The sequence below is a fragment of the Somniosus microcephalus genome, chromosome 20, assembly GCF_052327205.1.
Source record: "Somniosus microcephalus isolate GS21.2 chromosome 20, FLI_Smic_1.0, whole genome shotgun sequence".
NCBI classification, from domain to species: Eukaryota; Metazoa; Chordata; class Chondrichthyes; order Squaliformes; family Somniosidae; genus Somniosus; species Somniosus microcephalus.
This window is the reverse complement of record NC_141006.1, coordinates 71,680,906-71,701,961: the sequence shown is the minus strand read 5'-3', so window position 1 is coordinate 71,701,961 and position 21,056 is coordinate 71,680,906. Positions and strand designations below refer to the sequence as shown.

Here is a 21,056-nt window from a genome sequence, read left to right as displayed (position 1 = left end):
AGTGGGTTGTGAATCTTTGGAATTCTCTTCCCCAGAGAGCTGTGGAGGCTGGGTCATTGAATATATTTAAGGTGGAGATAGACAGATTTTTGAAAGGTAAGGGAGTCAAGGGTTATGGGGATCGGGCAGGGAAGTGGAGTTGAGGCCAGAATCAGATCAGCCATGATCTTATTGAATGGCAGAGCAGGCTCAAGGGGCCAAATGACCGACTCCTGCTCCTACGTCTTATGTTCTTATGCCTAATGAAACATTTTATAGAGAGTATGAGAGGTATCATGGGAAACAATAGTTCCTAGACATTGAAACTGCTCAGATAGACTGCAATGATCTTTTATGATCCTGTACTTTCACATGTTCTCATGTACTATGGTAATGAGCAGTGACACCTAGTGTTTGTGATGGCCAGGCTATGTCAATGCGAACACAATATGTACCTATCTGTATCACACAAACACAATATTGGTCGTCATGCCTTCAGCTGCCTGGGCCCTGAGCTCTGGAATTCCCTCCCTAAACACCTCTGCCTCTCTTACCTCCTTTAAGAAGCTCCTTAAAACTTTGGCCAAGCTTTTGGGTTATCTGCCCTAATATCTCCTTATGTGGCTTGGTGTCAAATTTGGTTGAAACCAGCAAGAACAATTTTTTGTGCAAAATGCTCAGAAATGCCCCATAATGTAATCCAAACATTAGAGGTCCGATTTTTTTTAAAAGTCCATGGGGGAGAAATTGGGTGGAGCCGCAAACGGGGCGCCAAGCTCGCCTGGGCGCCAGATTTTGCGCTGCAATCGGAGCAGCAGCGATCGCCGGAAATTCAGCTTGAGCGCCCCAAGAGGGACACAGGGCGAGGCTCAAGGCGCTCCGCGTCCCTCTTAGGGCACTGAAACTGAATATCGCAGCGCAACGTGCCGCAGCACCACGGCGCGCTGCGGTACTGCAGGCCTTCCTCCCATTCTTAAAGGGGAGGGGCCTGCACCAGCGCGATGAGCGATCGCGAGTGCCGGCAAAAGAGCCCGGCATCGAGGAGAAGTGCCGGGCCCTTGGAAAACAGCCGGCAATGCCGTGGGGGGCAATCAGGAGGCCGGGGACGGAGGTGCTGGCAGGCAGCCGCCGAAAAAAACGGCCGCCCCGCACCTCCACCTTAATTTGCGCCACTGCCGCCACAGGTAGGCCCCGTGAACCGGGCGCGATTAGCGAGCGGCGCTACAGAGGCGGTCGCTGCCTAATATCGCGATCGGGGCGGTAGCGGGGCGCTGCGCACACCGATGACGTCATCAGTGGCGGCGCAGCGCAACAGGCTAACGCCGCCATTAGCGCCCCAGCTAAATATCGCGGGAGGCGTGGCCAGTGGCGCTAAAGCCACTGAGTGCCCTCTTTAGGCGCTAACTGGTGGCGCAGCCCACCGAATTTCTCCCCCCATGTCTTTCCCACTCAGGCATGAATGCATTAGTGATTTTGGGTTGCAAATAAAATATTGAGCAACTGGATGCCCCTGCACTGAGTGGGGAAGAGGGGCAACAAAAGAAGCACAAAGAGGGCTTCAGCTGCATTTTAGTGTCAGCCAGTGGTTCAGTGGGTAGCACTCTTGCCTACAAGTCATGAAGGTTGTGGGTTCAGAGTCCCACTCCAGCAACCTGAGCACATAAAGCTAGGCTGATTAGCGTGTAAAGTTAAGGCACACGGGATTGGGGGCAAGGTACTGACTTGGATAGAGAACTGGTTGGCAGACAGAAAGCAAAGAGTTGGAATAAACGGCTCTTTTTCCGAGTGGCAGGCAGTGACTAGTGGGGTACCGCAGGGATCGATCCTTGGACCCCAGCTATTCACAACATATATTAATGATCTAGACAAGGGAACTAGATGTAATATCCCCAAGTTTGCAGACGACACAAAGCTGGGTGGGCGTGTGTGCTGTGAGGAGGATGCCGAGAAACTCCAGTATGATTTGGACAGGTTGGGTGATTGGGCAGATGCATGGCAGATGCAGTATAATGTGGATAAATGCGAGGTTATCCACTTCAATGGCAAAAACAGGAAGGCAGATTATTATCTGAACGGCAATAGATTGGGAGAAGGGGAAGTGCAACGAGACCTGGGTGTCCTTGTGCACCAGTCGCTGAAGGTAAGCATGCAGGTGCAGCAGGTGGTTAAGAAGGCAAATGGTATGTTGGCCTTCGTAGCGAGAGGGTTCAAAACAGGAACAAGGATGTCTTGCTGCAGTTGTACAGGGCCTTGGTGAGACCACACCTTGAGTATTGTGTGCAGTTTTGGTCACCTTATCTGAGGAAGGGTGTTCTTGCCATGGAGGGAGTGCAGCGAAAATTCATCAGACTGATACCACGGATGGCAGGAATGACGTATGAGGAGAGATTGGGTCGACTGGGCTTATACTCGCTGGAGTTTAGAAGAATGAGAGGGGATCTCATTGAAACTTATAAAATTCTAACAAGACTAGACAGACTAGATGCAGGAAGGATGTTCCCGATGGCCGGGGAGTCGAGAACCAGGGGTCACAGTCTAAGGATAAGGGGTAAGCCATTTAGGACTGAGATGAGGAGGAATTTCTTCACCCAGAGAGTGAACCTGTGGAATTCACTGCCACACAGGGCAGTTGAGGCCAATTCATTCAATATATTCAAGAAGGAATTAGATATATTTCTTAAGGCTAAAGGGATCAAGGGATATGGGGAGAAGGCAGGGACAGGGTACTGAATTTAGATGATCAGCCACGATCTCATTGAATGGCGGAACAGGCTCGAGGGGCCGAATGGCCTACTCCTGCTCCTATCTTCTGTTTCTATGAACACTCCAGTGGAGTGCTGCACTGTCGGAGGTGCCGTCTTTCGGATGTGACGTTAAACCGAGGTCCCTCTCAGGTGGACTTAAAAGATCCAGTGGCACTATTTCGAAAAAAAAGCAGCGGAGTTATCCCCAGCCAAATATACACAGCAAGAAAAACCCAGATTATCCAGTCATTATCACATTGCTGTTTGTGGGAGCTTGCTGTGCGCGCCGGTTGGCTTCCGCATTTCCTACATTACCAAAAGCGACTACGTTTCCCCAAAACAAAAAAAGAGTACTTAATTGGCTGTAAAGGGCTTTGGGACGTCCGGGTTGGCCGTGAAAGGAGCTGTGCTAAACGCGCGCGAGTTTTTTCTTTATTCACCGGGCGGCTGCGGCGTGGTGGCGGGCGGGCGGGCGAGCAAAATGGCGGCCGGGCTCGCCGCCTGTACCAAGATGGCGGCGCGGCGGAGCGCAGCCATTGGTCGGCGTGCCATTGTGACGCGAATTCAAGCGGGTTTCCACGCGGTGCGCCTGCGCAGTGGCCGCTTTCTGGCTGCAGCAGCCTCCCGCGCGCGTGCGCCCTCTCTCTCTCTTTTATTCCATTCTCCGCTCGGTGCTGTTGCCGCCATGTCACGGTACGCCCGTCCGCCCAACAGCTCGCTTTTCGTCAGGAATGTGGGCGACTGCACCAGGTGAGGAATCGGCCTTCGAAGTGCGTCAGTCGAGTCGAACCGGAGGGGGTGGGTGATTATCGGCTCGGAAAAGCCGCGGGTTGCTGGGGCCTCGGGTTTTTCCTCTCGCCTCAGGCTTTCCTCACCTCCCGTGATCTGCAAAATGGAGGCCGCCGCGTTCTTGAGGCCTTTCACCACACACACACACACACACACACACCAGTGCAAGCAGCGCGGGCTGCAATCCTTTGCAAATTTAAAAAAATAATTCCTGCAGCTTACTGGAAGGGGGAGGGGGGGAGAGGAAACCATCCCAAGTTAGTTGAGGAATCGTTTCTGCTTTTTCTCTTTTTTTTTAAATCGAGAGATTCGGTCAAGGAAGGCTGCTGAAGGTTTTTAAATAGGCGCCAGGGATCGTGTTTGTTTCCGAGTGCTAAACCGCGCTTTTCTGAAAACTTCATTGCACCTTTCTTTTGTGGCGGCTGGGAGCAATGGAACACAAAAAAAGTTGTAGACGTTTATAAAAAAAAAAAAAATAGTCTAAATAAATATATGCTTGCAAAGGGTGCATTAGATTTTGGTAAAAGGCCCATTGAAAAGCATTCCTTTGGAAGGTAGATGAAGAGAGTACCTAAGGAATTTTATATAAGAGTGCAGTCTAATGCATTTCAAGTTAGCCTTTGAATTTAATCTTGTGATGTCTACTTAAAATAGATAGTTACCTTTCAAAATATTTGGTTTAGAATTGAGTTTGTAGTACAATAAAGTATGTTCTTGCAAATGTAGCTGGTTATTGACATTAATTTGAGAATATAATTCATCTCTACAACGAGTTTCAAAAGCCTCTTGTGACTACTTGAATTGTGATGTTTTACAACATTCATACACTTTGAAAATAAACAGCACTCTTAAGGTATTTTACCTCTTTTTTAGTGGAGTAAATTTGAGTGCGATTGAGTAATCATAATTGATTTTTATTAGAAATTTGTTGCAGTGGCGTTTAATAAATTTGCACAAGGTATCACAGCCCATGGGGAGGGAGCAAATGCAATTTTGTATTTAAAAAAATGTTGGCATTCTTTTAAAAATTAAAACTTACTTAACCATCTTGTTAAAGATGTATCCATCTGTTATTGAGACCTGGATCTAGTGTTCAACAAAAATAGAAATTGGTTAGATTTTTAGAAATGTCAATGTTCAAATGAAACCCTGTGAACTAGTTTTAGTTAATTGTCCCAAAAGAAAAGCATGTATCAATAACTACTGGGTTAGAAGCAAGAGCCTATAAAGTTTTGCAAACCATAGCTTAAATTATCTAGATACATTTGGAACCTGAAGCTATGCACCTTTAAATTATCCAAGTAACAGAAATAATTTTTTTGTAAAAGCTTACAAGTTGGAAAAACATTTTTAAGATAGAATGGAAACTCTGCATAAGCTAAATAATAATTACCAGAAACTGAGGTTGTACTGCTTTTACAGCAATTTGTAACTGTTCTATGCGTTCTAACTTGTCTTCAAGTAATTCTCTGTAGCCCAGTGCCACCACTTGAACTGTTTAATTGCACAAATAAAAATCCAAATAGGCTAGGCTTTTTGCATGTTCCTTCTGCTCCATATAGTGTGCTTTTCTGTCCAGTTAATGCTTTGTTTTTAATGCTTTTATTTTTCTGATTGAGGCTTCATATTTGATAGGTAAAATCAATCCGTTATGTCTGATCTGTTAAGTATATTTTAACTTGGGTGTTGCCTGTCCTTTCCTGAGGATATTCAGGTTGGAGTACAGTAACAGGAGTATTGGTGGACTGTTTAATTCTGTGGGGACATCACAGTTGAGCCAGCCCTGTATTTAGTTGACACATGCACCTACATTCTCTAGTAGGATAAATGTGAGAAGTCACACAACACCAGGTTATAGTCCCAACAGCTTTATTTGAAATCACAAGCTTTTGCAGCGCTGCTCCTTCGTCAGGTGAAGACTTCTTGTGATTTCAAATAAAGCTGTTGGACTATAACCTGGTGTTGTGTGACTTCTCACATTTGTCCACCCCAGTCCAACACCGGCATCTCCACATCATGTCTATTAGGATAGCTATGGATGGTGATTGGAGCGAAACCCTAGTCGGAAGCATGCCAGTTGTGTGCCTGAAGTTGTCCAGCTGATATTTGGTACCCCAATACAGAGAAAAGATTGAACCTAAACCTTGTTTTTAGGTGCAGTACTGCACTGTGCTATATTTTCCCACTGAGTCATTGTGGGAACCCTTTCAAATATTGATTTATCTTGGGGAGGGGGAACAGCACGCTTAAAAACTGAATTATGATGCCATTTAATATTTCAATATACATTTGCAGCTAGTAGTGAGCACATATAGATGGTTATTGAAGTTCATTAGTTAATGTGTTATTTCATTTTTTTGAATCTAGATGATTGAAGGAGAGTAAAAGAAAAAAATGAAAATCTTCATGTCCTAATGTTCCTATATGATTAATGAAATAGCATCAAAGCATCTGATTGAATGTGTTGTGTGCTTCTCTTAAAAATGCACAAATGCTTTGTAAAGATTTGAATTATTGTGCTGGGTGAAAATTAAGTTCAAATCAGAGTTGTCTGGTATGTTCAGAGCATAAGCGCATTGTTAGCTGGAGTATTTATAATACGCACAAATATTAGATCCCATCTCCAAAGAGCCTGGATAATGAGTGCGTCGGCCTTGCAGATAAATGTTCAACATAACCCAGTTATCACATAATTGTGAAATATTATTGCCAACCCTTTGATAGTACAATGAGTTTTTAAAATGCCAGTTTAAAAAAAAAAGTGTAATTTTTTTATGTGGAGATGGGGATAATTCGAAGTTAAGCTCAAAGCTCATTTTCTTTTGTTGATTATAAGGTGTCACTGCTTTTTTTCTAATAAATTGAACTAAATTAGACAAAAATAAAGCTATAACTAAGTTAAATTTATTTTTTTGCATAACTATCGTTTTTAAATGGTTCTTGTAAAAAATAAAGTACGCGGATCAATGGATGATTCAAACTCGAGTCAAATTTGGGGACATTTGATTTGAATTAGATGGAACTGGTGCTGGAGGCTGCTTAGCTGCATCAGAAATGGGAAATTGGTCAGGACAAGGATGGAGACAGGTCAAAGAGGCCAGGACAATGAGAAGTGACCAGGAAAATTATATATATATTTACACTTTTTAAAAAAAACAACATAATTTGGGTTATAGCAATTAATCTTATCTAATTTAGTTCAATATAAAATAACATCAGATGCAAACATCAATGATACAAGATAGTAAACTGTGGACAGGCTGGAAATTCCAGGAGGGACAGCAAGAACTGAGTGGCTAGAAAGCATCAACTGTGTGATCTTGCTTATTGATGTACTGGAGAGGAGATGTGAGAACATTATGTAGATTACATTGGATGCATCTTCACATTTAGTTCAAAGAGGCACATAGAGCCGAATCTTTTGACTTAAAAATTGCACTGATTGACAAAGTCAATATTCAGATGGAAATCAATTAATATTTATTTGAAATAACATTAAAATGATTGAGGGAATTAGTAAAAGCTTAAGAACCCTAAATCTATATGCAATTTATAAAAATTGAGGCAGCAGTAAATAATTCCACTTTTTAAAATGGGATGTGTTTGGCCTTTTTGCTCACCTGAATACTAGCAACTTGACTGATCCTATTCCTGCCATCCTGTAGACAGTTTACAAGTTGATTTGATGTTCCAAAGCAAAATCTTTAGACGGTGATAGAATCTCCTTTTCAGATGGTTTAATGTCGATTGAGTTTTTGGACTCTTCAGCACATGCACAATGGGCAATTCATATTACAAATCACCTGTATCGTTTTTATGGTACTTTAGGCCTGAGGATTTACGTCGTGAGTTTGGTCGCTATGGCCCAATAGTAGATGTTTACGTTCCCCTTGACTTCTACACTCGACGTCCAAGAGGATTTGCATATATACAATATCCTTTCTTCAGTTCTAAACAAGTGAAGCAGAGATACTAAAGGTCTTTTCACAGTTTGATGCATTTGAATGTCAAGTTCATTCTGGTTCTATATAGCTCTGTTGCTTTGGAAATTGCTGGTTTGGGGGTGGGGGGCAGGGTTATATTTGAGAGAATGCCAGGGGCATGTGTACATTGCTATATACAGTCCCCACCGCTTATAAAGGTTGCGTTCGTACAAACGCGATATGCCGCTATACGTGATGGCTGGTATTTATGGATATAAAAATCCTCCGTTTTCTTCTTTTACTCTCTCTCATCGCAGGGGAGATAAAGAAAAGGCATTGAGGTTTTTATTGGTGATAATCTGACAAAAAATCTGTACATTCGGTCAATTTCATAGAAGCATTGATATTGTAGCACAGGAACAGCAATCCACTCTAATCCGATTTCTTGCTTGTGTATAACATGGGCAAGTGCTCAGTCCAGGATTGCTTCCAGTTCTATAACCCCCATCAGCCCTCATCACGTCTGTTCTTTGGCCAACAACTGCCCAGAGCAATAGAACCTAAATTACTCCGTCTAGAGAAATTGACTCTAAACTAATTCTAATGTGGAAACCAGGAGACCGGTTAAATTTCAGTCCTGTAATTCACAGAATCCACCTAATTTAATTTGATATGAGTTTAATTGTAATAAAATTCCACAATGATCAGTGTAAAACAAAAGATAACAATTCATTATATTGTTAGAGACCCTTAATACAGTTGTTTCTGCCCGAAATAAACGTAGCACTTAAGATTGACGTTAATGCAAATGGATAATGGTTATCGCTTTTTTGACGATATAAGTGCCTTCCCGTTTTAAACGTGGGCGTTTTAAGTGGTGGGGACTGTACCGTGGTCTTGGCATATATCAAAAATGAAAAGCACCGAATCGTGCCAGTTATGGTGACTTAATTTCCGGTAAACTTGGAAGCTTTTTGAGAATAACCAGATTATAGTTCATGCTGAAATGTGGAGTAATTCCAGTGTTGAAATAAGGGGAAGGAAGCAGTATTGGGGCTAATACAAAGACTGTTAGCGTGTGAATACTGGCAGAAAACTTGCTTAGCTGGGTAGCACACACTTATAGCAATGTAATATAATACCAGCTGCTTAAAAAATGAGGTTAGGTGCTGTACTGCAGCAACAGAGTTCATTTTCCATGTCCCACTTTCCACAGACTGGTTAGCCTGAAACTTAAATGGAGAAAGTTTACACACAATAGTTTGATATTCCAATGTCATTGATGCATTTAATTATAATGTAGATGGGAAACATTTAGTAATGTACATACTGCATCCTTTTGCAGGATATATCCAACCACCCCAGTGTCTTTTTTGCAACTAAATAATTTGATGGCAATGTTTGTTGAGTGGGGCATACATAAGAACATAGAGATTAATATTTTTTTTAAAGTAAGTTTTTATAAAGATTGGTTAAAAAAAAATCTTCCTTGGCTCTGTTACCACCACTTTGACCTAGTTTTTAAAGTGCTTCAATGCACAAACAAGAGGCCATGTGCTAAGTGACCATACAAGTTTTAAATGTTTTTGGCTGCTTGATCAAAGTCTTAATACAAGTTGCTGTTTTGTGCCCTTAAAAAAAAAGTCAAATTAATGGTCTGAATCACCAGCATTGTTTAAATTTCAGCTGATCATATTTTGCTTTTAAAATTCACTGTATTGTAGCAGTAGCTTGAATACTAAATGTTTAAAATGTGTAGCAGTGCTGCGTTTGTTCACCTTGCAGCCCATAAGCAGCTTTATTATTAAGAGCACCTTGAAGTACCTGGAATTTACACATTTTGTCAGCATGAAAGTTGCTTAATAGAAATCCTATGTTATCAGAAGCAAAGAAAAAAAGTAAATTGAATTTCCTCATTAGAAATGTGCTGAGGTAGTACAGATCCAAATGCATGTACCTCATGCATTTGGAAAAGTACACCAAAGTAAGTGTGCCCATTTCCCTTGGTCAACACTTGGGAAGACCCAGTAAAAAAAATCGCTGCTGGGCTTAGCAAATGCAGCCAATATTTTCTTTTTCTTGTTGCTGTTTCAATTAGGATTCTGGGAGACTGGTCCCTCGCATTCATGTTACTTAATACCTCTCCCTTTTCTCGGTGACCGGTTTGTAGACCCAAACATTTCTGGGTTTGATAAGTCAGCTGCCAGGAAAAGGGTGCTGGATTTAGCGGCATAAATATCAGGAATTGGCACTTGGATGCTGAAATCTGAATTAAAAGCAGCTTTACTTTTCTGGCTGTGCAAGAAAGCAGGACTAGCATCTATATGCCCTCTATTAGCTAATGTATTAAAAATGCGGAGTGATCTCACGGTTCTAACAGTATTAAAACTGAAGGTGGCACTGTTCGCTTAATGTTAAGTTACCAATTGATTAGAAAGGATTGGAACTAACACCATGTGACTGCTGTCAGGTGTATACATAGGAATTAACAACCTTCAGCCTTTTGAGGGAAAATTGTACATCTATTACTGAACCAGTATAGTGGTTGGTTAAGTCGTAGACCTTTCATTGATTTGACATAAATTTGTCAAATCATTGCAAAACCTGCAGTAAAGCAGTGAATTTAGCCCAATTAGCTTTAATAGAAGCTTTGTGGAGTTCATCTGACAATAGGCCACACTTGGCTGGTTATGTGCATGCACACAGCATTCTCCTAGCATTTAGAAGTTTAAATTTTTAGAATGTGGGGGGTGGGAAAAATTTCTACTCTCTGAACATTTAAATTGAGGTCAAGGTCCAGGGAATCCCTGAACACTTGTAATCCAGGTTTGCCACTCCACTTAATTGACCCAGTAATGATGAAGCAATGGCGATGTATGTCCAAGTCACACAGGTGTGTGACCTTGGAGATGGTGTTCCCATGCACCTGCTGCCCTTGACCTTCTAGGTGGTGAAGGTTGTGGGTTTGGGGGGAGGGGGTGCTGGCGAAGAAACCGTGACGAGTTTCTGCAGTGCATCCTGTAGATGGTACACACTGCAGCCAGTGGTGGAGATGATGGATGTTTAGGCTAGTCAGTGATGTGCCAATCAAGCAGACTGTTCTCTCCTGAATGATGTCGAGCTTCTTGTGTTGCAGCTGCACCCAGGCAAGTGGAGAGCATGGCATCAAACTCGCTGACTCATTCCTTGTAGGTGGTAGAGGATTTGAGGAGTTGCAGAATATCCAATCTCGGAGCCACGGCATTTATGTGACCGATGCAGTTGAGCTTCTGGTCCATGGTGACCCCTAGGATGTTGATGGGGGGGGAATCTGGCGATTGTAATGCGATTGGTTAAGTTCTGTCATATTGGAGATGGTCATTGCCTGGCACATGTGCAAATGTTACTTGCCACTTCAGCCCAAATCTGGCTGTTGTCCAGGTGTTGCTACATTTGGTCATGGACTGCTTCACTATCTGAGGAATTGCAAATGGAGCTGCAGACTGCAATAAGAACATAGAAATAGGAGCAGGAGTAGGCCAATCAGCCCCTCGAGCCTGCTCCACCATTCAATAAGATCATGGCTGATCTGATCCTAACCTCAAATCTTCTATCACTCTCCATCCACCCGAACCCATGTGATCTCCCGGGAGAGGCGAAAAACCAGATAAAAAAACCCAATGGCCAATTTGGGAGAAAAAATCTGTGAAATTCCTCTCCGACCCATCTAGCCAATCGAAACTCGTCCAGGAGATCACTCTGTCCCTATATTTTCTACAGTACTTACCTTCTGTAAAGATGATCTCCACCCCAGCCAGGAACAGGAATAAAACCATCTCCTGAAATCGAACACAAGTAGGAGCAGAACCAGACTACACGGCCCCTGGGCCCATGCCACTACCCACAGGGCCATGACCATTCCGAACCTAGACTCGTGTCCAATTTCCTGCCCGCTCCCCGTAACCCTTAATTCCCTTTACTTCTAGGAAACTATTTGTTTTAAATTTATTTAATGATGTAGCTTCCAGGGGCAGCAAATTCCACAAACCTACCACCCTCTGAGTGAAGAAGTTTCTCCTCATCTCAGTTTTGAAAGAGCAGCCCCTTATTGTAAGATTATGCCCCCTAGTTCTAGTTTCACCCATCATTGGGAACATCCTCACCGCATCCACCCGGTCAAGCCCCTTCACAATCGTATATGTTTCAATAAGATCGCCCCTCATTCTTCTGAACTCCAATGAGTAGAGTCCCAATCTACTCAACCTCTCCTCATATGACCACCCTCTCATCCCCGGGATTAACCGAGTGAACCTTCTTTGTACTGACTCGAGAGCAAGTATGTCTTTTCTTAAGTATGGACACCAAAACTGTATGCAGTATTCCAGGTGCGGTCTCACCAATACCTTGTACAACTGCAGCAATACCTCCCTGTTTTTATATTCTATCCCCCTAGCAATAAAAGCCAACATTCCATTGGCCTTCTTGATCACTTGCTGCACCTGCATACTAACTTTTTGAGTTTTGTGCACCAGGACCCCCCAGATCCCTTTGTACTACAGTACTTTCCAGTTTCTTGCCATTAAGATAATAACTTGCTCTATGATTTTTCCTGCCAAAGTGCATAACCTCACACTTTCCAGTATTGTATTCCATCTGCCAAATCTCTGCCCACTTACTTAGCCTGTCTATGTCCCTTTGCAGGTTTTTTATGTCCTCACTCACTACTTTCCCTCCCATCTTAGTATCATCTGCAAACTTTGATATGTTACACTCGGTCCCCTCCTCCAAATCGTTAATATAGATTGTAAAGAGTCAGTGAAGAGCCCCACTTCTGACGTGCTGGAGGGAAGGTCAATGATATAACAGCTTAAGATGGTTGGGCCTAAGACACGGCCCTAAGGAACTCCTGCAGCGATGCCCTGGGGCTTAGATGACTGGCCTCCAACAACTATAACCATCTTCCTTTGTGCCACATATGACGCTAACCTCTGAAGAATTTCCTCCTTATCCCATTGACTTCAATTTTACAAGTCTCCTTGGTACCACTCACTCGAATGCTGCCTTAATGTCATATTAGAATTCAGTTCATGTCCATGTTTGAACCAAGGCTGTAATGAGGTCTGGAGCTGAGTGGCCCTGGTGGAATCCAAACTGAGCATTAGTGAGCAGGTTATTGCTGAGTAATTGCCACTTGATGGTGCTGTTGCTGACTCCTTCCATTGCTTTTCAGAAAATTGGCACTATGTTGATTGGGCATTAATTGGCCGACTTGGACTTGGCCTGTTTTTTGTGGACAGGATATAGCTGGGTATTTTTCCATATTGGTAGATACCAGTGTTGTAGTTGTACTGGAACGGCTTGGCTAGGGGCGTAGCTAGTTCAGGAGGACAGGTCCAGTTTAAAGGATGGTTTTCCTTTGGAAGGGAAAGTAATCCCTTTTGAGGCAGTTAGGTAACCAAATCTCAAGAAATAACAAACAGTTATGTTAGCCTGCAACAGTTTTATTTCCTTTTGGCACCTTTAGGTATTTTGCAGTCATTGTCAATCCTGTGTAAGATTTAAAAGGGTCTGGTATATAATTCTGAAGTTAGTTGTGGATGATCAAAGAGTACATTAGACTGTAGCTACTGGTCCGAAATCAGTAATTACAGCCTGTTTAGGATGCCTGACTGAAACTTCAATTCTGCTGCCCAGGAAAGAGCTCTGTGCATCTATCCTTTCACATGAGATTAATTGCTGTGCACCAATAGTGAATACCTGTGCTCCCCATGACACATACAAGTGTTACATGCATTAGTCTACTGTTTTGTGTTGTTATATTGACTTGAAACGGAACTTTCTGGATTAAAGAAATTCTTGAGCTCCTATATCCCTGTATATCTGAAGTAAAGCTATGTGTCCCTACTAATAAGTGATTTTTTTTAAATTGGAAGAACTTCATCTGGCAAGTCCTTTTTTAGGATAAACTGGCATGAATGTGCAGATTGACGTAGAGTAATTTTTTCCCCACAGAATTCATACCCCTACACATTTGAATCCGAATTATTGGATAAGTGCTGTCTGAACCATTCATTTTAACTTTTTAAAAAAATTAATCCAAATCTGAATAAGATTTAAACTGTAATTTAAAGTTCGGCTTTAAGTCGAAGTCATTTAAAAGCAGCAATTTTTTGAACTTGCTGCCTGATGACGTTTTCATGCTCATAAATATTTGTTGTGTGCAGTAGATGGAGATTGATTAGCTGCAAATGTAAAATAGGCAATGCAGACTCCTTTTTCTATAACTATATACTTTTAATTTCAATTATGAAAATTCAATTTTTATCTCTAAATTCCTGCTTTTTAAATTTACATTCAGATTATTGGATAATTCGATGTTTTTTAAGCACAAAAACTGAAATGGCAGTAGATTGTACTGTGATGAGAGTTTTATTCTTGCATTATGGTTCTTCAAAGAATCTAAAACTGAACTGATGCATATTTCTTCTGGAATAATTATATTGTGATGAAGATTGGCTGTTAAAATGTTCAGGGTTGCACATGACAAATCTTAAATTCAAATTAAACGTTTCAGCAATTTCTTACTAGTGTGATTTAAATTTGAAGTTCTGATCCTGTGCAATCCACACAAATTTAAGTCAATTAAAGATTATTTTGGTTTTCTATCTTTACACACTCCATTCCTATGAACTCTGAATGCTTGTTTCTGAAAATTTGAGCAAATACTCTGCTTCCTCCTTCCCCTAAATTGTATATAATTTACTCAAGTTCTAGCGACAATCAAAATGTAAAGATACTGAATATCTGTCCAAGAATGACTATTGTAGCAATGTAATTGAGAAAAATGCAGGTCCCGTGTGCAACAGAACTTCAGGTCAGTGAAGGTCACCTGATCTTTTAATGAATAATTTTCATTTTTAGTAAAGATTTTATGGCCTGGCTATTAAAACTTAAATTGAAGTGAGAACACCAGATTCTGATGAGTAAAAATGTTATACCTTTGTATGAAAACAAAGTTTAATTTTAATATTATCAAGGAAGTAACTTGAGAATTGTATGCCCTGTTACATAACTGAATGTGGTTTGTGTGGTAAGTATTGTTGGGTTAGCCACCAAAGTACAGCCAATTAAAAGTGTTCATTTGATATAACTTGAGTATTGAAATAATGCATCCACATTAAAGTTAGTGTGCTCTAAATTAATATTCCAGTTATGAATACATTTTAGCAGGACTAGGAAGCTTACTGAATAAACTAGAAGTGCCAATATGTTTATATATAATGTAAACAATCAAACTGCACTGATTTGTGTAGCTAATGTGCTATTGGGTGAGATGGTTGCTGCAGGGAACTGCTGGTTCTGGGTTCATGTGCACCCCAGTGTTGCTTTTCTAACATTTTTTTTCTCTTTATATTCTGTAAGGTATATATTTCTTATCTAACCAAAAGTTCAGATAAGTAATAGAAAATGTGACAGATAACTTTTAGCTGTTTGTAAAATATACTTGCTGGTGTCTTTTTTGGCTAATTTTGGTGGTAGTCAAAAAAGTGATTTCAAACCCTGCATGTTTGTCTTTTTATACCCATCCCCTGACATAACTTTTTTGTTGTTGTTGCCTCAGAAAATATAAAGCAATCCGCTGTAACTGGCGAACCCACAAAGAAAGTATGAAAGAGCCTTTTAGATAGAATCCAAGCATAAGACAAGCAGACAAGCCAAAGACCTCTTAAGGATCAGGCTTGAAGAAAAGAGAGGGAGGGTGAAAAAGATTAAAGCTTGAAGAGGGAAAAAGTCAAGGCTTCGATTTGTCTGCAATTGGAAAAAAGGTTGTTTTGTCAAAGTCAAAGCCAAGTGTCTTATTTGGGCCAGCGCCTCATGTCAAGTCCTTCTGGCAAGCACTTAAAGAGTTAAAGGTCAAGCTGGCGGTGCAAGGTCAAGTTGACAGCCAAATTTAAGGTAACCAGCAATGTCCTGATATTGTATCCTACTGTAGTGAAACAGTTCATTCGCTCTTTAAATATATGTTTTTTAACTGTGATTTTACAAACTTAAATGATCCTTCTGTAATACAGTTCTGTATTAAAACGTTTAACTGGTAAATCTTAGTCTCAGTGCTGCAGATAAATTCATTCTTTTCAAAAATTGGTTTTATGTTTGGAATGTTTTTAGGACCATTTTTCTTTTCCAGCTATGTTGACTTGACAGGAGACTATGACAAGTGTGAAATAGATAAGAGGGTTAGAATGCTCTTACAATTGATTCCACTTATTTTCCGTCATTGTCACTTCTCTGAAGATAATTGCAGTCAGTCGATCCCTTTTTTTTTTAGAAAGTCCCAAATTTGAATTCCTGTGGGATCTCAATTACTTTCATTCAAGTTCCATTTCTTATAAGCTACTTCGCCACTCCTATATCAGTTAGGTGCTGCAAGAAGGTGTCTTAGTGAACTAAAGCAGGACTTGACCTTCATTATTGGATGCCTGTATGCTGTGAGCACCTGTATGTTGTGGGAAGGCGTTTGCTCAGTGAGCAGGCCTTTTCTTTGCCCTTTCCAATGTGACTACTCTTGTGGCACATCACTCGTGCTTCCCTCTCCAAGGTAGAAGATATCCTACTGGAGTGAAACACTTGATGCCATTTTGATGTTTTTGACTAGCAACGTGACCTGATGTATATTCCACTAATATATATTTGCCCGTTACTACTGAATTTAGTTTGCAGCATTTTGCTAAATGATTTATTAATGAATGAGAGCAGACTTTAAAACCAGACCAGAGATAATTTTATAGATCTACTAATTTCATGTGGTGATGGGGTAGCTACAACCTAACAATATTTTGCATTAGGATGTAATATTGTAGATTATTTTCCATATTGCTGTTCTGCTTTGATTTTATCTTTTAGATATAAATTCCATAGAAAATTTGAAGGAATACCCCTTATTTGTTACATTTTATTCTTTGTAAAATGAGTAAACTTACAGCATAGATTTTTTTTTTGTAAGAAGTAAACTGTGCAGGATAATGTAGTTTTGGCATCTTGTGCAATTTAATATAAGAACAAATTTTCTAAGTTTTGGCAAAACAATGTTGTGGCTGAAAATGTGTATTGAAGATTGTAGGATTTGTTCGAAACCTGTGAAAGTGAAAAGCCCCCTTAACAGCTTAGCATGTTTGAAGATGTTCGTGATGCAGAAGATGCACTCCACAACCTGGACCGGAAATGGGTGTGCGGCCGTCAAATCGAGATCCAGTTTGCCCAGGGTGATCGAAAAAGTAAGTGTAATCAATTTAAATGAAATTTTACACTCGTGGCAATGATTTGTCTGTCTTGTATGTTGCTGTATGCATTAAATACTGCCAAAACCTAGTTCAATAATCTCTGCCAATGTAAAAGAAACCAGCACTGTTGCATCCAATAAATCCAAACATGCTGCTATTTGTACTAAGATAGGCATTGACAGTTGTTTCAATTAAGGGGTTTAATAACATGACATTTACAGTTGAGCAAATTTACTATTGAATATTTGCAATTTTTGGAATGGAATCATAGAAATATTCAACACTGAAGGAGGCCATTTCGGCCCATCGTGTCCACGCCGGCCAACAGAGCTCTCCAGCCTAATCCCACTTTCCAGCTCTTGGTCCGTAGCCCTGTAGGTTACGACACTTCAAGTGCACATCCAAGTACTTTTTAAAATATGATGAGGGTTTCTGCCTCTACCACCCTTTCAGGCAGTGAGTTCCAGACCCCCACCACCCACTGGGTGAAAAAAAGTTCTCCTCAACTCCTCTCTAAACCGCCTACCAATTACTTTAAATCTATGCCCCCTGATTGTTGACTCCTCTGTTAAGGGAAATAGGTCCTTTCTATCCACTCTATCTAGGCCCCTCATTATTTTATACACCTCCTCTTCCAGAGAAAACAAGCTCAGCGTGTCCAATCTTTCCTCATAGCTAAAATTCTCCAGTTCAGGCAACATCCTCGTAAATCTCCTTGGTACCCTCTCTAGTGCAATCGCACCTTTCCTGTAATGTGGTGACCAGAACTGCAGAAAGTACTCTAGCTGTGGCCTAACTAGTTTTATACAGTTCACGCATAACCTCCTTGCTCTTGACAAGTATTCCGTATGCCTTCTTAACCACCTTATCTACTTGGCCTGCTACCTTCAGGGATCTGTGGACCTGCACTCCAAGGTCCCTTTCTTCCTCTACACTTCAGTGTCCTACCGTTTATTGTGTATTTCCTTGCCTTGTTCGCCCTCCCCAAATGCATTACCTCACAGTTCTCTGGATTGAATTCCATTTGCTGCTGTTCTGCCCACCTGACCAGTTCATTGCTATGGAAGTTTCCACATTGGGGAAGAATGCTTCCTGAAATAGGTTGGGTGTGTTATTGTGGGTTACATAGTGACAAGATACATGCTGACTTTAAAGCTTCATGTACAGTATTCCCAATTGTTTCATGTGGAGCTTGAAATTGGAAGTCAGGGAATGCCAGCATGTTGGTGTAGAGAAGGGCAAGATATTCTGCACATCTTGATAGTATTGCTTGTAATGTTTTGCTTACAGACAAAAAACCCACTCTCCACTCTGAATCCATATATGTTTACATCTGTGGAATAAGGAATGCCTCGTTTTGGTGTTAAATTTTAGATAACCAAGTTACAATTTTGTATTCAGTAAAAGGTTGAAATTTTAGAATTGTGTTCTGATTTTTTTTGTCTTTTTTAATTACAGCGCCTGGTCAGATGAAATCAAAGGAACGAAGATCATCACGAAGTTCACCTCGATATGACCGTTACGATGACTATGATCGGAGGAGACGGTCCAGGAGTCGCAGTTATGACCGGAGGAGATCAAGAAGCCGTTCGTATGAGCGAAGTCACAGGAGGTCTGACAGCCCTAAAAAGTGCGTAACTCTGGCAAAAGCACTGCGCTTTGTCCTAAATTCAGTGCAATCTATTTCACCGATCTTTACTCTGTGCGTATTTTTTGTGTGCAGTTCACGGAGCAGATCAAGTGGAAAGCGTAGACGCAGCCGTAGTAACTCGTTCAATGACAGGTAGGGGCGTGTCGGCTGCGCATTGGCTGTCATGCATGTACAAGCATTAGTGAAGTTTCTAAAATTGAGGCCTGTGTTCTGGGTTTTTTTCTAAGTTGTGTAGAACTGAATTTATTAACGTGTAGATAGTGCCCAATGTAGGATTGTTCACATTGTAGTGAACTAGCATCGGATGATGAGTATCTAGCATAGGATGGATTTTTAAAAAGATAGGCTTGACTTACTTTATGCCGGCTATCTTGCATTGAATTGGTGTAGTACCTTCTCACTATTTTGAATGTTATAATGCATTTTGCATGTTGATTTACTTTTTGAAGTGTAGTTACTGAGGCTATGTAGGTAAATGGATATCTAGACATCATATCTCCCATATTGATGCTTAAGATTTTGTATGATGCATTGTTTATTGACAGGATTTGAAGGTGGCAGAACAAGTTGATAAGGCTGTTGAAAAGCATGGGCTTTATAAATAGATAGACAAGGAGCTAAGGTGTTGGAAGTGCTGCAAGAGGCCACAAAGATGTAGGAAAGCAGAATGAAATGAGGTGGAGGGATAAACCTGTTTATAAACTGGCACATTGATCTGTTTTTCTTACTTGAATGCAATCTTTCTACTTGATGACCTCATTGATTTTTTTAATTATTTCTAGGCATAGACGTCGCAATCGTTCTTACTCCAGATCTAGATCCAGGTCTAGGTCTCGGTCCAGGTCAAGATCCAGATCGAAATCCAAGTCCGTATCCAGATCAAAATCCGCATCCAGAAAGGATTCCAAGACAAGGTCGCAGTCAAGGTCATGCTCCCATTCAAGATCCAGGTCTAGATCGAAATCCAGGTCACTGAGTGGCCACAAGTCTGATAGTCACCACGAGGACTGAAGCAATGGATGGTCATCAACTTGCAGCTTCCATTTGTGTTTTTTCCTTTTTCTTTTTTGGGGTCTTGTAGATGTTAAGCGAAGGTGGGTACTGTTTTATGACTACAGGAAACCTTGGTGTGCAAGACTAATTTGTTGATGGTGTTTGAAAGATTTCAGCCATGATTTTAAACAGAATGATGCAGTAACTAAAATTGACCAGTTAATAAGTCCCATTAACATGTTACTCATTGGTTCATTGAAAGTCAACTTGTTCACTTTTGTTTTTAGGCAAATTTAGAAAAGTATATTTGATCTACAGCTGTTACTGTTAGTATAATTTTTATAAAGCAGTGCCCTCTATACTGATTGTCCAAAAAAATACTAAATTGTTCAATAATTGCCAGATTAATAAAGCTGCTGGTACAAATCAAAACTCTTGTGAATTCAAAATTTGTAAAGGTTACTGTTAACAAAGAACATGTCATCCATGCAGTGCTGTATTCATTAACATAACTACAAATGTGGGTTTTTACATCTTTCAAATCGTTGCCTGAAACTCGATGCTTGGAGAATCGATTTGTAGAAATTCTCAACTTACCCAACTCGTCACCTTAAGCACAATCAGAAGTACTGGCACTTTGCTGCCCACAACCTTATGTTCTGTTCATGTGTGCATTTATGCAATGCAGTGGTCTGGCATGTTTCCTGTAATACTAATTTGTGTATTTTGCATGAATATTTCTTTTCATTCTTGGCTGTAACAATATAATTTGCTAACGCTGTTGGATAAACTGTCTGCATTTTTATTGTAAGAGAAATGCAGGAACTTGTATCTGATGGGGAAATTGGAAGTTTTTCAAAACAGAAGTATTGTGATCAAACTTATTTTCTTTCATGTAGAAGCTTGTAAAAAAAGGGATTTTTATACCAAGTCTTTTTAATAAAAGCTGTTTGTAAAAGTTTATCTACAGTAGAAATGTTTTCAGTTTAAGCTTTACAATGTTAAGTTGTGTAAGTTGCATGACTAGAAAAATGGGACATTTGAAATCAAGTATTGACCATTCTAGTCTTTGCTTTTACTGCATCAAGTAACAATAGTATATTCTGAAGATTAAGAATGTGGGGCCCTAGTGAAGTCCTATTTAGCCATTCATCTCATCGTGAATTTGGATAAGCAGAACGGGAAAAGAATGACATTGTATGTAATCTGACGTAAGTAACTTAATCAACTGTACTAGTTTTCAGATCACATCGGGGTTATGTGACTTTCTTTAGGCAAGACTTGTTACCTTAATTCATACCAGTTTTGGGTCTGACTGCTTGAACCAGGATCGGTTCAGATTGTCTTAGTTTTAAGGCCCAATTTGTTTCTTGCCTTGACTCAAAGAATTGACAAGATTCTGTAACTTTACTTTCTCTAAGAACTTGTGAGAAGACAAATACAAGGTACGCTTTTCATAACTTTAGAATTCATAGTAAGATATGCAGTGCAAATAAACCCTTTTACAGACTTAGCACAGGTTACCAATTAAATCTGCCTAATTTCATTTAAGTTTTTTGGGTCAGATGTGGATGTTATGCTCATCCTTTTTGTTCATGATAGCTGACTGTAACTTCATACTTGTAAATAAATCTTGAGCTGTCTAATGAAGCATCTGCAAGATCTGTTTTCTTAAAGGGACATGTTCTCTTCGTTTTTCAGACATAACCCTCTGCAG

At 40.6% G+C, this 21,056-nt stretch overlaps 1 protein-coding gene across 2 annotated transcripts; it reads left to right on the top strand.

The window, feature by feature from the left end:
* Nucleotides 1-3,322: 3,322 nt before the first annotated feature.
* srsf10b (serine and arginine rich splicing factor 10b) lies at nucleotides 3,323-20,300 on the top strand. Of its 2 annotated transcripts, XM_085962971.1 has the most exons (6): nucleotides 3,323-3,473; nucleotides 7,341-7,445; nucleotides 16,586-16,689; nucleotides 18,154-18,325; nucleotides 18,419-18,478; nucleotides 19,129-20,300. In XM_085962971.1, exons 1-6 carry the CDS (start codon nucleotides 3,409-3,411, stop codon nucleotides 19,355-19,357), a joined length of 735 nt encoding a protein of 244 aa, XP_085819097.1. In that variant the 5' UTR covers nucleotides 3,323-3,408; the 3' UTR covers nucleotides 19,358-20,300. The 2 variants fall into 2 exon arrangements, with proteins under 2 accessions (XP_085819097.1, XP_085819098.1); XM_085962972.1 differs by lacking the exon at nucleotides 18,419-18,478 and having other exon boundaries at nucleotides 3,325-3,473.
* The last annotated feature ends 756 nt before the right edge of the window (nucleotides 20,301-21,056 follow it).

Excerpts from the sequence above, each read along its gene's own strand:
- srsf10b (XM_085962971.1), top strand. The coding sequence starts at position 3,409 with ATGTCACGGTACGCCCGTCCGCCCAACAGCTCGCTTTTCGTCAGGAAT. Across the intron at positions 16,690-18,153 it reads TGCCCAGGGTGATCGAAAAA|CGCCTGGTCAGATGAAATCA; the intron begins GTAAGTGTAATC and ends TTTTAATTACAG. Across the intron at positions 18,479-19,128 it reads AGTAACTCGTTCAATGACAG|GCATAGACGTCGCAATCGTT; the intron begins GTAGGGGCGTGT and ends AATTATTTCTAG.